At 40.9% G+C, this 19,537-nt stretch overlaps 1 protein-coding gene across 1 annotated transcript in view; it reads right to left on the bottom strand.

Moving 5' to 3' along the window:
• Positions 1-15,950, bottom strand: part of PCOLCE2 (procollagen C-endopeptidase enhancer 2) — a 66,589-nt gene extending 50,639 nt beyond the window's left edge. Inside the window, exons 1-2 of the mRNA XM_080817425.1 lie at positions 15,647-15,950; positions 14,509-14,617 (exon numbers count right to left, since the gene is read on the bottom strand). Of these exons, the coding sequence (XP_080673551.1) occupies positions 14,509-14,617; positions 15,647-15,729 (192 nt within the window). The 5' untranslated portion in view covers positions 15,730-15,950. The remainder of the gene's footprint in view (positions 1-14,508; positions 14,618-15,646) is intronic.
• Positions 15,951-19,537: the final 3,587 nt, after the last annotated feature.

Below are 19,537 nucleotides of genomic sequence, written 5' to 3' on the forward strand. Positions count from 1 at the left end.
CAAAGGAGCTAAAGCTGGATTGTCATGGAGGGTTGTGACTTGCGGTTCTTGGTCTCTGCTCAGAAAAATACTTGATGCAGGTGAGAAAACTGAAGCAGAATGTTGATGAGAACATCAACTGTGACTGGTATGAAAACCTGTCATCGGTCAAACTCAGAAGTGCAATGGCTGAAAGCTCTTGACAAATCAATCTAAGTTCTTTGAAAGTGGGGCAAGGACCATAAGGGAACAATGATACTATCTTGTTTTTCCCAGAAAGGCGATCCAATTTCTTCCAATATAATCAAATATTTATCAACTACCTAACTATGTGTCAGGTCCTGTGCTAGGGTCTAAGGAGAGGAAAAAGATAACTGTGGCTTCTGCTCTTAAGGAAAGCATTGTTCAGGAGAGTGTTTCTCCAACTTTTGCTCTCCATGTACCATTTAATGGATATTGGGAATATACACAGTTAGCCAATTTTAGGTCTGTTTCTAAAAGCCTAAAATCAAGGGGTTCCTGGGTGGCTCAGTTGGGTAAGCACCTGCCTTTGGCTCAGGTCATGATCACAGGGTTCTGGGATCGAGCCCCGCATCGGGCTCCCTGCTCAGTGGGGAGCCTGCTTCTCCCTCTGCCCCTCCCCCACTTGTGTTCTCTTCTCGCTCTCTCCCTTTCTCTCTCTCTTAAATAAAGTCTTTCCTAAAAAAGCCTAAAATTAATTTATACTTAATAGTATTTTCACATAAACAAGAGAGATGATTGTAAAGTATGCCAATACATTTGGTACTAGTCTCAAAGGCAGTTTGATTTTTTATTCTTATCACTACAAGTTAGAAAAGCCTAACTGAGAAGAATAACAGGATGTCAAGAATGGCAGCAAGTATTTTCTGGCTTTGTCAGATAGTTCCGGGTACTCAAATCAAATTAGGACCCAGAATAATGAGGTGATTTCTCATTATAAACTACAGCATTCTGTAAAATGTCAGGCTGATGGACAGATCACAATCAAGACCTAGAAAGCTGACTGTTTCAATCTGGGCAATAGCAGTGAATGGATTCCTGATTCTGTGTTTGATAACATTTAGCTCTAGAAAGTATTTTTCATGTTCTGCTCCAGCATTTAGGTGTGGCTTGAAAATACGCCCCATATTAAGTTACTGATTTATTTTTCTGAAAAGTGAAGAAAAACATCCAGTGTTGGGAGCATGCCAAATCCTCAAGCAACCAAACCCTTTGTAAAATGGTTCAATCTCAAAAGATTCCAATACCTTATTTTCAATATAAAATAGTGATATTTTGGCTCTGAATAATAGGTTTAGGCTATCAAGAAACAGGATTTATTACTCTAATACACCAGAGCAGGTGTATTTGAAATAGAAGAAAGGCCTTTACTGGCATTATCACTGTTTACTATGTACCATTTTTCATTTCAAAAAGCACCTTTATCTTCAGCTGCCACCACACCTAAACATAGTTATGTCTGTACCCAGTTTCGTGAACCTCACACTTTAAAGACAGGGGCTCACCCACTGCCATCTGATCACATTTCTACTTTTTGTTACTTCCTAAAGCACTGATTCAAGAATAGGGAGTAAACGGTTAGCTGCTACCTGGTCTCTCTGCTGGAGACGTAGTATTCGGAATGGCATTTTGCTGTGAGATCTGATGTATACCTCCACTTAATGCTGTCAAAACTACATGTGACCTCCCCCACCAAAGCAGCTGTACCCTGGCCTCCCTGTCACGGCTGATGGATTGTACTTCCATCCTTCTGGTTTACTCCGGCTGGTAACTGTGAAGCCATCCTTGGTTCCTCTTTTCCCCCCACCCCACACTTCTTGGTTCTCTTTTAAAGTATATCCAGAAAATGACTAGCCCTCACCACCTCCATGGCTCCCATGCTGGTTCAAGCCATTGTCCTCCCTCATCTAAATTACAGGAGTTGACTCCTAACTAGCCTCCTATTATCACTCCTGCACCCCAATCTCTGCTCTCAACATAGCATCCAGGGCGACCCTTGTCACTCCCCTGCTCCAAACCTGCAGCGCCTCTGTCATGGTTGGTTTCACATGTCCACTTGGTTGACATGGTTATTCGAACACTAATCCAGGTACTGCCGTGAAGGTATTTCATAAATGTGTTAACATCTACAGTCAGCTCACTTTATGGAGACTGTATGACAATATTGGTGGGCCTCATCTAATCAGCTGAATGGCCTTAAGAGCAAAACTGAGGTATCGCCAAGGAAAAAGAAATTCTGTCTCAAGACTGCAGCATCAGCTCCTGCCTGACAGATTCCCTACAAATTTCAGACTGGTGAACCATCACAACTGCATAAGCCTACTCCTTGAAACAAACCTTTTTAAGTATGTATATATATATACATGTATATCTCTATGTATTTGTGCATATGTTATTTAAAAGAACACATGTCGATATTTGTATGTGCACATGTCTTCATGTATATGCATATATATTTCCTACCGGTTCTGTTTCTCTGGAGAACCCTGACATAGGCTTCCTGTGTCAAATAGCTTCTATTTGCCCCTCCAGATCTGTTCTCCTTCCATTTCCACTTTCCTCTCCTTCCTGGGTGGTTGACCTGAATGAATGGATCAGCAGTTGTCCTCCAGTTGCTTGTGGGAAGCACAAAAGGAATTGAAAATAAGAAAGGGAGTTGGGTCTGGACATTTACTTCCCCAGTTCCTTCCCTATGAAGTCACCTTAATACCACACATTCAATAACTAAATCCCCAAAGTTATCCCATGAGGTAGGGAATATCATTAGTCACATTTTAGATATGAGGAAAATGGGGCACAACAAACTCAAGGCCATACAGCTAGTAAGTAACTGTTTTGGTAACCTATTGCTGCATAAAAAAACACCCCAAAACTCAGTGGCTTAAAACAATGTACCCTTCTTTCTTTTTTTAAGATTTTATTTTTTTATTTGAGAGAGAGAGAGAGATCATGAGAAGGGGGGAGGGGTAGAAGGAGAAGTAGTCTCCCTGCTGAGCAGAGAGCCCCCCACAGGACCTGACCCTGGGATCATGACCTGAACTAGAGGTAGATGCTTAACTGAGCCACCCAGGAGCACTGTACAATTATTTCTTACAGTTCTGTGAGTTCACTGCCCTCAGCTGGGTGGTTTCTGGCTTGAATCATCTTACATAATTATCATCAGTTATCAGCGAGGGCTTAAGTCATCTGAAGGCTTAACTGGGCTGGTTGTCCAAGATGACATCTTCACGCCCGTGTCTAGCACCTCAGCTGGGAAGACTGGAATAACCGGGGCCTGCCTAGGCATCTCTCTCTTCCCATCTCTCTCCCTCTTCGCCCCCACTCCCCAACATGAAGCCCCTCTACATGGTTGGCTTGGGCTTCCTCACAGCATGGTGGTCTTCACATGGCCACTAGTTCCCCCAGAGTGCATGTTTTGAGACTAAGGCAAAAGCTTTAAGACTTCTTATGCCCTGGCCGCAAAGTCATGCATGTCCCTTCTGTCCCACTCTATCTACTTCACAGGGCCAGCCCAGATTCAATATTTGGGAGTACCAGAAAAAGGCATAAATACCAGGAGGTGTGGTATTGGGGGGTCATCTTTAAGGACTTACACGACAATAGTGGAGCTGGTTTTTGAACACGGGCAGTCTGACTCTGGGAATTACACACTCTTAACCACTCTATCATGAGATGTCTCTATTAGGAATAAATGAATAAATTCGCTACTCGATTTGTGTGACTAGCAGAGACTATTCTGGTGATTGAGGCTTCTAAGGCAAACTGAAGTCCTGATCTCTAAAGATAGAAAATTATTGGCAATTTTTAAGTGACAATCCTTTCCCTGTTTCTAAACATCCTAGTTTCAAAAGTTATGGGGCATTTGGGGTTGGTTCTGGAGTGGGAGGTGTTTGGTCAAGGGGACATGGCTTGAGGAGAAGCAGGAAAGGTTTGGAAGTACTTCTGTGGACAAAGTCTTATGAAAGATCACATTTTAAATGAAGAAAGGACATAGTGAGTAGGAGTGGGTATTTCCAATGGGAGCTAGCCATGCCCCAAAGGGATTACCATCCAGCTTGAAATGCATTGGCTTGTAGACAAGTTCTACACAGACATCACCCTTTTATGCCTTATTACAGCCCTAGAAGAGAGGTTAGAAAAATAATTGCCACCATAACCACTGTTTACGAGTATATGCTTGTATCAAGCACCAAGCCAAGGACTTTCATCTACTATCTCCTTCAATCCTCATTTTACCCCTACAAGGCAGGTCTGACCACATGTCAGTATGTCAGTATGACTCTCCAATATCTATTCTTCTAGTCACTGAGTATTGCCACATTTACAACCTTTAACCATGAAACTTGTCACCTTGTGTCAGGGTCATTCACTTTGGGGATATCTCCTTGATTAGTAAGAGCCTCCTTATCTCCTCCTGTCCTATTCAGGGATGTGGTTTTCTTCTTATTGCCATCTCTGGGCCCAACCCAGCATCTGGTCTCTGGTAGGTACTTTAAAAATGGTTTTAATGAATTAATAAATTATGATTTTTTTCCAGAAAAGGTAAATTATAGCCTAGGGCTTTTAGAAATCTGTGTCTAGCAATCACACTCCTATCAATTCATTTCTAGGAGCAGTAAGCAGCGATAATATGCCCACTGGCTTCCCTGTGTCCTTGTCAGCCCACAGAACAGGCCATCTCTGACCTAATGGTCTCTCCTCCCTCCACATTTTGGGAAACACTGTTTTATTATACGCGGTGCTCCAGACTGTCCTGGGGGTGAGGCAATGAAAGAGAGGTGATATTTAGTGGCAGAGCTTGTACTGGTTTAATTCCATCTCCCCACTCCTCTGTGGGTGTTCCATTTATTTTTAGATGTTTATACCGGTTTTCCAAAGACTTGCCACATTGACTGTCATGATCTAACAAATAATGTATCTGAAGAAAACACTTCTATTCTCCGAAGTTCCTAGAGAAAGACAGTCAAGTGTACCCCAAACAGCTACTGCCACTGTTGTTAAAGCTGCTAAGTTATAAGGTGCAACTGTGTAAGATGAAGGTAGTGATTGCATTTCTCATAGGATCAAGACACAATAATCCATATGTATAAAACTTCACTACGCCAGGAACATGGGACAGCAACTGTCACAAGAATGCTTTCCTACCTAAGCAAAAGAATGGAGGCGGGGGAGAAAAGAGAAACCTCGAGAATTAGGGGCCCCCTAAATGCTTCTCTGGCCTCCAGCACAGAGTAACCAACAGATGAGAATTCTCTCTCTCTCTCTCTCTGTATTGTCAATACATGACAGATTGTAAGGAATCTGCAAATTTATGGAACAATTCTAACTTGCCCACAATTTCACATCATAAATTGAACTCTGGAGGTGGGCAAGGAATGGGAACGTAATTCCATCCGTCCTTTTAAGAACATATTCCTTAAGATCCTTTCTGGCTGTTCTACCTCTGTTAAATGCCTTCTCCATTTATAGTGCTTTTTAACAGAGAGGTTTTAAATGTGTTATTTTGATGCTCCGTTATTAAAGCAATGTTTCAGGAAAGAATGACTTTTTCATCATTAAGATGTTATGAAAGAGAATTTTCTTCAGAAAATCATGAAGACTGTTTTCATGGTTTCTCATTTTCTTCCCTCCTCATTAAGCCCTTTCTAAGGCTTCTGCTTCACCCCTGCACAAAAAAATACAGGCAGAACAAATAAGAGCATTTATAAAACATTAGGGTTTTAATCAATAAAAATATATTTGACTTTCATGGAAAGAACAAAGAAAAACAAAACAAAAGCAAGCAATAGAGGCCCTTAAAAACAATAAGAAAACTAAACAAGTTTAGAAAAACTGGACTGAGGCCCCAGTGGGAAAATGTCACTTATTTGCTTATTTTTTTAGGATTTATATTCTCCCTGCTTCCCAGGAGGACTTAAGGGAGCAAGAAACAGATTTTATTTAGTTCTTCCAGTGTCTTACCAACTGAAACCTAAATGGGACAGTTTAAGGGCCCTAAAAATCACAAAGTATCTAAATTATACTCTCTTAATTAAAAAAGCAAACAAAAACCAGCTTTAGTGCTCTCGTCCCATTCGTATGGTCCTCAACCTTGGGTATACAGACATTCTGCTAATTATCCACATCTTTACTAAGGGATCAGATGTAAATAATATTAAGTCAAGCAGGGGGTTAAATTAGTATTCAAGGCAGCTGAAATAACCAAGCCTAGTCCAACAAATGTATATGTACGTTTAAAAAAAAAAACCTATAGTTAAGATCGGAATTTAATGCTCTATATAATTCTAAATCCTACATGTAGTTTAAAGCCAGGAAATAAGTGTTTAAGGCCAAAAATTCCATTCCCCTATCTGTCCTGCTGTGGTTATGCCAGGGAAATAATAGTTACAGTAATTTTAGAACCCCTTGCTATACCTTAGTTATAATTTAGTGACTTAAACGTTGAGTTCCCGTCTAAATCCACTATTTGTTTTCTCAAATTATATACTTACCACTGATCTTAGTAGAACATCATTATTTGTTTCAATTTTCACACATCCCCATGTCCCACCACTGCTGTCTTTCTTTTCATGAAGCCATATGATGGTTATTGGGAAAATATATATCCCCACCACATTTTTAATCTATCATTTCTTTAAATGTGAATGCCATTTAAATTTGATCAGGCTTTTGGAGGATAGATTCAGAATGATGACTTTAACATACCTTAGTGGCACAATCACCCCGAAGGCAATGGTACAGGAATGCCCTTATATAATTGTTTATTCTCATATTTGGAAATATCAAGGCAAGCACTATAAAATGGTCCTAGGAAGCTTTGCACAGTGGCAGTATCATAGCCAATGAGGTTTATCCAAGGCGCAATTATTGCTAACTGAAAATGGCCCTAGGATGTCAAACAAAGGACACAGTAACAATTTCTCAAGTCTTAGAGTAAGACAGATATAAAATGGGTCGTAACATCTTTCACTCTTGGCATGAGGCAATAATTATTTTCATTTATTGAATCTAAGAATTTCAATAATTAAAAATGTAAATAAGACTCATTCCACATGATCAATACTTAAAATGACTTACAGTGAGCATCATAGTTATTTACATACATAACTGCTACTGGTTTTCTCGTCTAACTACTCCATACTAGATTATAAACTCCTCGAGGACAGAAACTATGCCTTATGTTTTTACCCCCTGAGCCCACCACAATGTTCAGCTCATAGAAGATGCTCAATAAGCATTGGGTGAATGTCCATTTATTTGCTCAATAAGTCTGTAACAGTGCCTTTGTATCAACTGGTTGAAAAATTCTCTAGTCTTTTCATATCTTTGCAGGAATGACAATATTAGGAGTTCCTTAGACCTCAGTTTCCCTACTTACAAAATGGGCATCCTCCGACATCACAGAATTGGATGGGAATGAAATAAAATGATACAATATATTTGAAGGTATGCTGAAAACCACACATTATTACTTTATATATTACTTTATATTATCCTATATTACTTTATATCTATAATCTATATAATAACTAGTATATTTAATTACAGCTCAACAGAAAAAAAAAGTTATCAAAATAATAGTATATGCATTACCTGGGAGCCCAAAGATCTTCAACATGTGATAATTTATGCTTTTTCATCTTCTGCATGAATTAGCTAGATAAAGAAAACTTTGCCACACACTTCCAGTTTAAATGGGAGTGAGTCCATTCATTGTTATAATTGTTCTCCCATTTCTGGCAAAGGTCTGTGACTTTCCCACCCTCCCACATTATTTAATTCAAAGTTAAAAGAACCTCTAATGTCTCTAAAATTTTAAATTCCTCAAATGTTTGCTGAGTTTTCTCAAGCCAGATTTCTACTGAAGAAAATAACTGAAGCCTTCAATAATTGGTTCTCTAATTTCAATACTTTTAAATGGGGGGGGGTAAAGAAGAGATATAAATAGTAAATACTTTGTAATTCAGTAATGATCTGTAACAACAGGACAACATAAATGAAGTATCTCATTTTTAAAAATTTTGTAAATCATGCTCCGCTTTAACTCCAAGCACAAAATCATCTTCACCTTAACCTACATACCAACTGCTGTTTCTGTTACCTAATGACAGCAACTGCCCAACACATTCAGATGTGACTTTTAGTTTTAACTTTGATTTAAAATGACAATTCCTACATACCTATTCAAGGTGATTTCCCAGAAGGTTCTAGGCTTCCAGTTTCTTCTAATTTGCATAGTTGCTATAAACAAAGATTCTGTTGGTTCCACTTAACCAGCCATAACATATGTAGCCCAAATCAAACTCTGAATAGTTGCTTTCACAAGGTATTACTTTGCTACTATGCAAAAAAAAAAAAAAAAAAATGGTGTCAAACCGTCAATACGAATCTATAATTCTACTATGGGATTATAAAGTGAACAAGTTATGGATGAAAAGACCAAGGAACAGAAAAGGTATTGGTGATTTGCATTGAATTTTTAATGACACCATTAATGGCATGGAGATCAATTCAGGTGACCTTTGTCTCAACCCAGTCCGGCTGTCCTTCCAAACCTGCTTAGATCAACCACTGTCTTCCAAAGGATTAACACACCTTAGCTCTCAAATCATACTTAACTCCCGCCTTCATCATCCACGTCAAGTAGGTTTTTTATGCAGATGTCCCTTAAATTCCAGTTCTGAAAATGGACCCTCACAGGAAACTAAGAAACCTTCAACCTCATCACAGATTACAAAATATCTTACAATTTCTTCACCCTCAAATTCTCTCTTTAATATCTAACCATATGTTTTTGAGAACATATTCAGCAAAATTTTTTTCATAGTCAGCAAAATTAATTAGTAAAACCTAAGACTAGTTGAGGTCACCAAGAGTTGTACCCAGAAAGATAGAGCTAAGTCACGAGGTTTGAGTTCCAGTCACAATTTCAACACCACACAGAACAAGGGTCAGCTTCCCCACTTGCAAAACAGAAGTACAACTAAGCAGCACAGAGCACCATGTCCTCATCATAGCTTTACGTGAGTAAAATGAACCTCAGAAGTTCTCTGGAACAGCACAGTCCAAAGGCCTTTTTTGTGTTGATGGAAATATTTATATTATATACTGTCCAATATGATAGCCACTATCTACATGTGGCTACAGAGCCCTTGAAAAATAGCTAAAGTGACTGAGACACTGAATTTGTAATTAATTTAGTCAATTAAGTAGCCAATGTAGACAGTATATGGGACAGTGTAGCTGTCCAAGAAATAGCCATGAAAATTTTAAAGTACTATAATATAAGGACAAATCTAAATTTCCAATCTGTAGGCTATATTTCCATACCAGAAAGTCCATTACAATTGGCTAGGAAGTTTGGCTGTGACAACTAGCATTCAACTTTCTCAAAGCATACAGATACTAATGTTAGACTCTCCTCAATATCCTACTGATAAGATATAGTTCAAGGAAAACCATTTGGTGAGGAAAGCCACCTTGCTTGGAATACAACTCTAATCTGGGAGAATAGGATAAGAGGCAGGTAAGGAGTGAGAGGCAGTATATTTTTCTCCAACTACAGGAACTAGAATTTTAGGGCCACTCTGAGACTCCCATTTTGAGGCATCTCTATGGTTTTTATTAAACGATTTTATTTGTTTATTTGGGGGGAATGCAGAGGGGAGGGGCAGAAGAAGAGGGAGAAGCAGACTTCTGGCTGAGCATGGAGCCTGATGTGGGATCCAATCTCAGGACCCTGAGACCACGACCTGAGCTGAAGGCAGATGCTTACCCAACTGAGCCACCCAGGTGCCCTGAAGCATCTCTGTGATGTTTAATAAAAGTGATACTGCATCACCCAGTAGAAATTCTATTCTTGGTTTACTGTCTACAGGAGCAGGAAGATGGACTGGATCCTCCACTTTGGGAAAGACTTTAATAGACTATAAATAGACGGCTCAGCCATATCTGGAGCAGCTGCCAAGCCAGGGCCCGAAGCCTGGTGTATCCAGCCTTTCGGCTGGAGCCACTATATCCTAACTGCACTCAGAACTGCTGAGAGAGCTGCTCTGGGCAGAATATTCCACGTTTTTTCATCTCTTTTGTTACCGTCCTTGTTCAATCCACCATCTTCTCTCTCCTGGATGCCACATTAGCTTCCTAATTGGTCTCCTTGCTCCATTCTTAACTCCCCACAACGCATCCTCTAGACAGCAGCCAGAATGAGCTTTACACATTGCTGTGCAACAGTCACCACCACCATCTGTCTTCGAACGTTTTCATCTTCCCCTACGGAAACTCTATTCCCATTAAATACTAACTCCCCACCCCCAGGCTGGCAACCATCATTCTACTTTCTGTCTCTATGAACCTGACTACTCTAGGTGCCTCATATAAACCATCTTTTGTGATGGTTTATTTCACTCAGCACAATGTCTTCATGGTTCGTCCCTATTGGAGCATGTGTCAGAATTCCCCCCCCCCTTTTTTTTCCTGAAGATTTTATTTATTTATTTGAGAGAGAGAGCATAAGCAGAGGAGGGGCAGGGGGAGAAGAGACTCCATGATGAGCAGGGAACCCGACACGGGGCTCTATCCCAGGACCCTGAGATCATGACCTGAGCCAAAGGCAGACGTCCAACCGACTGAGCCACGCAGGTGCCCCAGAATTCTCTTACTTTTTAATGCTGAATAATGTTTTCTTGCATGTCTATACCACGTTTTGTTCATTCCTTCATCTGTGGATAAATACTGGGGTTTGCTCCCACCTTTTGGCTACTGTGATAATGCTGCTGTGAACATGGATGTATAAATATCTGCTCAAGTCCCTGCTTTCACTTCTTTGGGGTATAGACCCAGAAGTGGCAATGCTGGATAATACGGTAATTCTGTGTTTAATTTCTTTTTTTTGTTGATTATAGTTGACACACAATGTTACATTAGTTTCAGGTGTACAACATAGTGACTGGACAACTCTATTCATCATGCTAGTGGCTATCATCTGTCACCACACAACACTATTACAATACCATTGACTACATTCCCTGTGCTGCACCCTTCATCCCCATGACTTACACATTCCATAACTGAAAGCCTGTATCTCCCACTCCCCTTCACCCATTTTGCCCACCCCCCCCCCCACTTCCCTCTCCTCTGGCAAACATCAGTTTGTTCTCTGTATGTGCAGGTCTGATTCTGCTTTTTTAATGTTTAATTTCTTGAGAAATACTTTCCACAGCATGCTGCATTATTTTACACTCCCACCACCAATACACAAGGGGTCCAATGTCTCTACATCTTGCCAACACTTGTTATTTTCTATTTCTTTATAATAGCCATCCTAATGGATATGTAGTATCTATTTTATTTTTATAATACATTTATCACTACTTCATATTTTCTTTTTTGTTTATTTAAACATCAATCGCCTATCTCCCCAAACTAGAATGCTAGCTGCATGATGGTAAGGAGTTTGGCTGCTTTGTTTTGCTACCATAACCCAAATAGCACCCAGCACTCAAAGCACATTTGTTGAATGAGTGAGAGACCTCAGGGTCACCAGCTTTAGAGCTACCACAGTTCTCCTCTTTTTATGTTCCCTAGGATATACAGGAGCTGGGGAGTTCCCTTCTGCTACTCTGACAAGCCAGAGGACTGTGAAGAAGAATTAAGAAGATTTTAACAAATGAGTTAGTATTATTCTCTGTGAAATACAAAGAAATAAAAATGTTGTCAAACTAAGACCTTGAGAGCACCCATGGCCTTTGTGCACAGCAGAGGCAGTAATTATAACCAGGAGAACATGCTGGGCTTCTCTGGAAGTTCTTGGTGGCAACTCATGCAAACAAAGAAGACCCAGCCCCTTGGAATAGAATAAACTCAACTGACTAAGAGTGAAAACTATTAAGCTTTTGACTAGAAAAGCAAATTGTGTAGTCGTTTCTTCTATATTACCTATACGTTCTTTAAAAAGAAATTTTTTTTTCTTTTCCAAAAAGGCTGATATGTTACTCAACTTCATGAACACCACTTCAGGCAGCCTGAGAAAACCACAAATAAATAAGCCACAGAGACTGCTTGTCGTCTGTTTTCCCTTCTTTCCACAGCTGATAGAAAACTTTTACTCAAAAGAAGGCTTTTGAATTTTAGCAGAGCACATGGACACCTGAAATGAAGCCTTCCTTTCTCAGCTTTCTTGCAGAGAGAAGTGGCGGTGTAACTAAGAACCAGCCAATGAAATGTAAGCAGCGAGTTGCATGTAATTATGCACAATGTCCTTAAAGGGAAGACACATGCTCTTCTTTGCCTCCTTTTTGTTGGCTGAAATGTAAACATGATGGCTGGAACTCGAGCACACATCTGAGTATGGCAAAGCAGGGGGAGACAAAGATACAGAGTGTCTACTGGCTTGAAGCTGCCACCCCAATCTTGGATTGCTTACCTGTAGATTCCCTTACGTGAGAGAGAACCAAAGTTCTGTCAGAGCCATTGTTGTTCTAGGCCACTGTTATTGGAAGATGACCTAGTTCTGACTCACACGGAATCTTTTCAGTAAGATTACAGGAGAACCCAACACAGAAATAATTCTTCCTAGATATAGATGACAAAGTAGATTTTTCGGCAAGATTTGAGCTATTCTGAGCTGTTGCCAAGCACAGCTTAGCCAGTGAGGTAAGGGGGTAACAGTGATCTGCCAAATAGACCAAGGGTCAGAAGGAATGGGAAGTCAATACCAATAATAATGAGGATAATGAAAATGATAATGGTGATGGCTAACATTTATTAAGTACTTTATTACAACCCCAACACTGAGCCAAGGGGCTTTACATGTACTAACCCATTTTATCTTCACAACAATCCTGAGGTTTAAAAAAGAGGAGTTCTGGTCACACAATTTATGAGTGACAGAATGAGAATTTGAATCCAGAGAAATCTGACTGTTGAGCCCATATGCCTTACCTTTACGCTGTATCCAAACAGAACATCCACTATACTTTCCTTCCCCCCACATAAGAATATGGTAGTCAGTCAGTCCTCTCCAGAGGCCTACCACTTCTTTACCAAGGAAAACCCCCTGGATACCCTTCACCCATCAAAGTTTGATGCCAAACCAACAATGCCCATAATACCCTAAATATACAGCCAACCATGAATTTCTACTTGTTAGGTACATGATGCCCCTCAGTTATTAATTTCCTTGGACCGTTTATAACTTAAATCCATTAAATTGCAACTGAAACACAACTATAATATGAAAACCAAGTTGTATGTTTATTTTGAAGCCTTATTTCACATTTATGCTAATATCAATATTTCAAAGTTGTTTTTTATGACATATTCTCTCCTAGCCCCATGTGTTGCAATAACACAATGAAATCTGCATCAGTTCATCAGATAGTCAATATTTTATAGGAAAGTATCAGTACAGACAGAAGCCACACCTTCTATTAAGGAGGGGGACCCCAAATATTTGCCTGTTGGTAAGAATGCCTCACTGCAAAACAGGTTTCATTCATACATAAAGTTGGACTTACCAAATGTCTGATCAAGTCAATTTACATAACTGTTCTAGGCCTCAGCTTCCCCATCTATAAAATGGGGATATAAGAGTCACTGTCTCAGAGTGATTTCAAAGATTTAGTGAGGTTATGCTTATTAGCTACTTGGTACAGTGTCTAGTACACATTAAGTGCCCAGAGAGGTAACTACTTTTAAAAATTATAATCAGTGGGTATCACGATCTGATGGACTAAAGCTCTCCGTGAACCAATGTGTTCAATTACCAAATAACTTCCCAACAATGAAAAAATGAAGAAGACTCACTATCACACTGACTGGCAAGATGACTCAATGTAGCTGATTCTAAACCCAGACTTCTTTTTTAAGATGGCTGTCTGGAAATCCAATTTTTTGACTCAGCATAATCTATGTCATTACTAACTGCATGGGCATTTTATTAGCCTTTGTTTGCTGTTTACACTTTCCCACCCTACCCCACAATTATTATTATTCTCTGTTCTTAAACTGCCTTCAGTGGTAGTTTTAAGTCAGGGAAATTAAGTGGGATTTTCTTTTCTTCCTTTTTCTTTTCCCTTTCACCCATAGTGGGTATAAAGTAGTCAGGGATGAGCATTACCTTTGCTCTTCTATTCCCCACTGGGAGACATTTATGTAATGCACAGGTAACAAATGGATTCTAAAAGTCATTACAACAGGACTTTGAAAACAGCCTTAATTTTGAATCCATGAAACTCAGCTGGATCAGGATGGGTTTTCAGGAACACATCTGCTTTAAGAATTTTTCCTTCAACTGTTATCTTGTGCCCGTTCTAATCACGAATGCAGGACACCACTAGTTCTATTAATAAAAATCTCCCAAATAGTTGAGGTAAATCCAACATTTTACTATTTCAGGCATTTGCCCCCTACCCAAATCCTGACACCAGAGGAAAAATGCAGCAGCCTTCCACTGTTTCCAATACCCACTTCCAGGAGAATACCCTTAAAAAAAAAAAAAATGCTTACTGTGATTTTCCAAGTACATTTGCTATTTGGAGGGTACACTCCAGGGAAACCTTCGCTGCCAATAAATCCAGACTCTCCAGTAAGAATGCCGCCACATGTGAAAACAGGTCTGGGAAAATAAAAGAAGGAAACTTAATTTGAAACTGGGTCTAACAATCTAATGTCAACTTCAGAAAGGTTGTAGCTTCTAAATATGGATAAAGTTAATGTTGATTAATAAATGTTTGCACCATATAAGGGATTTGAAATATAAGGGATTTGAAACTTGCTAGTTTGGAATTTTTAAATCACAGTCTAATAAAACATTCTGTCCAGTTGCCATCTCCATCCTCATACCACAACATTTGTTTATCCATCTATCCATAAGCAATCAAATGCTCCACGTAGTGGTAAAAGTTTATGGGGAAACAGTCAATGGAAAATTTAACTGGGGAGTGGAGGTGAGTGAAAGAAGGTGAGAGCTAGGCGAGGTACATGGTCTTAAAGACAGACAAGCAATAGATTAAAAAAGTTTTAATTTCCTAGATGTGGAGAGATGCCTACTTCTCCTCCCCTTTTCTGAAAACCATTAACCATTGGCAGAGCCTCGCATTTATAAAGGGAGGCTGCTGGTGATGGAGGTGGAAGAGAAGATGCCAAAGGTGGCCACGGGATGGGTCCTCCAGCCCAGCTCCTGGGCGGTCTGGCAGCCCTGACAGGAGCTGGCAAAGGGTTAACTTTCCGGGAGCGGCTCCCCGCGCGCCGCGCGACTCGGGTTTTCCCCGAGGCTTTCCGTCTCTGGGCCGAGCCTCCCGGGGGAGTAAAGCAGAAGTGAAAAAGAAAAGACCGCAGCCTGGGGCCCTCGTGCCTCCCTCGGCCCGCAGACGCACTGGGGGAGAGGAGGCGCCGGTCCCCTTCAGCCCCCGCCACGTGGTGGTGCGGCCGGCGGCTGGGAGGTCGGGCGGGCCGAGCCGCGGGCGCGCGGCCGAGCGGGGGGGCGTCCGGGCGGGGGCAGCGGACGCCGGACCCCGGGTGAGCTTGGGGTCGCACGCCGGATCCCCGGGCGCCCCTTCGCGGCTGCGGTAAAACCGCGGGGCGAGGCTGCAGGACAGCGGGACGGAGGCGGGGAGAGAGAGAGCCCGGGCGGGGGTCGCGTTACCTCTCCGGGGGCTGCTGCCGCGAGAGCTGCGCGGCCGCGGCCAGCAGCAGGCAGAGCGCGGCCCAGGCGCCCGCGCCCCTCATGGCCGGTGTAGACGCGCTCGGCTCGCTCCCACCCCGGCGCGCACGCCGGTCAGCACACCGGGTCGCACCCCCCGAGGCTCACACTCTGGCACACACGGGGAGAAACACAGGCTCGCACGCCGCACACGCCCGGCTCGCTTCCCCGCCCTCTCTCTGTCTCACTCACACACACACACACACACACACACAAGCACACACACGTGCGCACGCAGCCGCGGGGCAGCCCAGGTATCCGGGTGTGCGCAGCGAGCGGGTGGGGCGCTTTTAAAGGCAGTCACGGTGCACGCTGCCTCGACGCTGAATTTCCCCAGAGGAGTTGCTCTGGCAGCCACAGGCCACTGCTGAATATCCCATTTGTTCTCCGGCGGCGGGAGGGGGCGGCTCTGAGGCGGGAGCCGCCTCCTCTCCTGGGGCGGGCGGGCGTCTCCTCGCTGACCCCCCGGGACCCGCAGCGCCTGTCACATCCCGCCCGCAGGGCCTGTGGGGGTGAAAAGGAGGGGAACCCCTGCCGAGTGGTACCCAAGCGGGACCCGACTTCGGGATCCACAGACGATTCACGGAGAGGGGGTCATGGCTTGCTTTGGAGAGTGGTTTAACTTAATTGCTTAAAAAAAAAAAAAAAGTGTTAGCGCTTGCTGGTTGCTGGAAAACTGGGGTTCCCTCTTTGTTTCTGTCGCATTCAAACACACAGATCTAAGGCAAGAAAAGGGGGAACCAGAAGGGCGTTCTATCAAATTTTAACTCCTGCTCTTATCTTTTTACTTTAAATGCTTCCTCAATAGATTCTTCTCTTTTTACTGATGAGTGAGAATAGGGAAACTGTTTTCTGTGCAGGGATTTAAAACTGTATTTTCAGCCAAGCGATTTGTGAGTGAATTGCCATTAACTACGTCAACTATGTCAGATAATGAAGATGGAACCCAGATCAGGAGATCTCACCATGTTCTGTTCTGAAAATGGTGTTTAGTTGCCAGCATCTCTCTGTTCTTAAAGAATCTTTTCTACCGATTTCTTTCTGTAACATTAATGAGGTAGGATTCACAGAGAATTTGTTTTTCTAAGAAGAACAATTCCAGCCTTGTGGAATCAAGACTTTATTTAATTAAAGAAAAATAATTTTAAACACCTTATTTTGTTAAGTGCTTTCCAATAGCTAGGAATTAAGAACAGAATTAGGAACAAGAACAGAATGGATTCATTGAGATATTCAACAACCACATCACCACAAGAGGGATATAGCTGAATCTAGATGCCCCATATATGCTGTTCCCTCTAAATTATTTTCACCTTTCTAACCAAACAACAACAAAAACGAAAAAAACACCACTGAAATAGTTCTTGCCAAGATTTCATTTCTAATAATGAACTTATAATGTTAAGAATGTAAACACTCCTAGCAAGAAAATAAGTAAAAACCAGCTACAAGGAGTAATCTGTCTTTTAATAGTGGGGAAACCCAGGAAGCAATAGTAGAAACCAGAATTTCCCTATGGGGTTTAGATTATCTTACTATTTTTGAAAAAATGAAGGAAAAAAAAAAAAAGACCAAGAACTACAACTTTTAAAAAGTTCTCTAAAGGCACCACACCCTGTTTATGACATTAAAAAAGAAAGAAAGAAAGAAAGGATTACAGAATTTGGCAAACTACATTATATCCTAAAACCTACACCCTCAACCCAATAAAAATTGCTTTAAAACACCAAAAAGGAAAATAAATGATTGTTTATTTTGCACACATTTCAAGAATATGCTATCCAACAGCATAAGTGTTTTAGATGATATTTTGTGAAAAAGTCAAAGTTTTAAATTATAAAGTGAAAATATTGCTCAATTCACTTTCTGGTAATGATCTGAAGTCATCATAGCCAAAAAATACTCCATTCCTAGGACTAAGCTAAGTTTTTAAACTTTAAAATTCAAAAACAAAGTATTAAACCTGTCCCAGTACATAGAAAACTGTTTGAACATAAGTATGCAACAGTATTTTCTTTTCTTAATTTATAGAATGATGACTGTGTTCCTATCCTCACTAAAGAGTCAGGCTTGCAACACTGATGGTTCTGTTGTTGTTGAGACCCACAGGAAGACATTGATGTTACCATATGATTTTAAGAGTATTTGCTCTTAGAAAAATGTATTTGTCTTGGAACTACAGCTCCAAGATGAAAATTATAACCCTTAAATGTCCTGAGAAGCTTAATGTGTTAAAATTGAGACAGACCCAAGTGGACTTTGAACGTTTGTGTATGGTCCATTTCTGTGAGACTGATTTCTGGACTTTAGTGATGCAGAACTGGCATAATGGGCAGGGAGCCAAAGAACTCCAGGCCTAGTCAGAGACAGGGGTAGAGAGGATGAAAGCCCAGTGGTAGATTCTAGAAAGAAAAGCAGAGTGTTAAGTGAAGTGATCCTTATTTTCCAAGGTATATATTACTCAATCTCTGCAGTTAAGTAGGTTGCACAGAGAATCTAAGTCATGGAAATATGGAAATATTCGCCAATGAACCAACCACTTATAAAATTAGTCCCCAAACATTTCTTGCTGCACAACATTAGCATCTAGCTAGGCCCAATATGTCAACATCTTTGTTGGTTAGTCTCTGGTCAATTCATCAGCTTTGTAAACATCTGAAAATGCAATGTAAATAACAGTGCACTTTCAATCCATAGTGCTGTATTGATCTTGTAAAAGATCTGGAATTTATAAAATGGTTGCAAGTGAGGTTGAAAGAAGTGGGAGGATGATGGGCTTCTTTTGACGAATGAAGACTTGGATGAGTTACTCCGATGAACTGACGGAAAAAGCTAAAGAAGGTTGCTGACCAAAGTCCCTTAAAAAAAGAATGATTTTTAATGCCAAAATATTAAAAAGGACTCCATGAGGGGTGCCTGGGTGGCTCAGTACGTTAAGCCTCTGCCTTCCACTCAGGTCATGATCTCAGCAGAGAGCCCCACATTGGGCTCTCTGCTCAACAGGGAGCCTGCTTCCTCCCCTCTCTCTCTGCCTACTTGTGATCTCTCTCTGTCAAATAAATAAGTAAAATCTTAAAAAAAAAAAAAAAAAAAAGGCGTCCATGAGAAAAATGAAGAAACCCTATAATAATTTTTCAAAATTAATCTTCTACAATATAGTGCTGTGAAAGTCAAGAGTAAATGAAAGGATGTTTGTATTTTGCTAGAATGCATTTTTGCAGGGAAAATTATGTCAAAAAAATCCACATTTGACTCATTGTTTACTCATTATGAAAATTGGCACATAGTTGCAAATATAGATGAAATTTTATTAAATACAAAATAAATTTTTGAATTTCCATTTCCATTTTCCCATTTCCATTTTTGAAGATAAAATCCTGAACAGTTTTTCAATATCTTTGAAAATTTGGAGCCTGTGTTAAGTACATCTTAAGTGCCCTTTTCCGGTACAGTTAATCTCAGATATGGACGATCTCCAATTAACTTGAAAGGTGCTTAAGCAACAATCCAGGGCAATGCATCAGATTGAGGGGGAGAAGGTAGGACAGGAGATAATGAGGGACTGGACTCTATCCTTGGGTCACTTCCATTGTTCTCTGAGGCAGGACTGTTATCTGAAACTTGGGTGTGGTCTGTGCTTCCTTGAAAGTGACACTACTCCAACTGTACCACATGGGGCTCTAGATTTATAAATGCTACAAATGTATAAAAGGAATGAAAAATACCTGGAAAACAATTAGTGTGGAAATTCTTTGATGTCGCCTATGTGACAAGATGGTGTTCGTGATATTTCCCTAACATCTGTAGTTCTATAAAACCATCAGACTGGAATTT

This window comes from Martes martes, assembly GCF_963455335.1.
Source record: "Martes martes genome assembly, chromosome: 1".
Taxonomy (NCBI): domain Eukaryota; kingdom Metazoa; phylum Chordata; class Mammalia; order Carnivora; family Mustelidae; genus Martes; species Martes martes.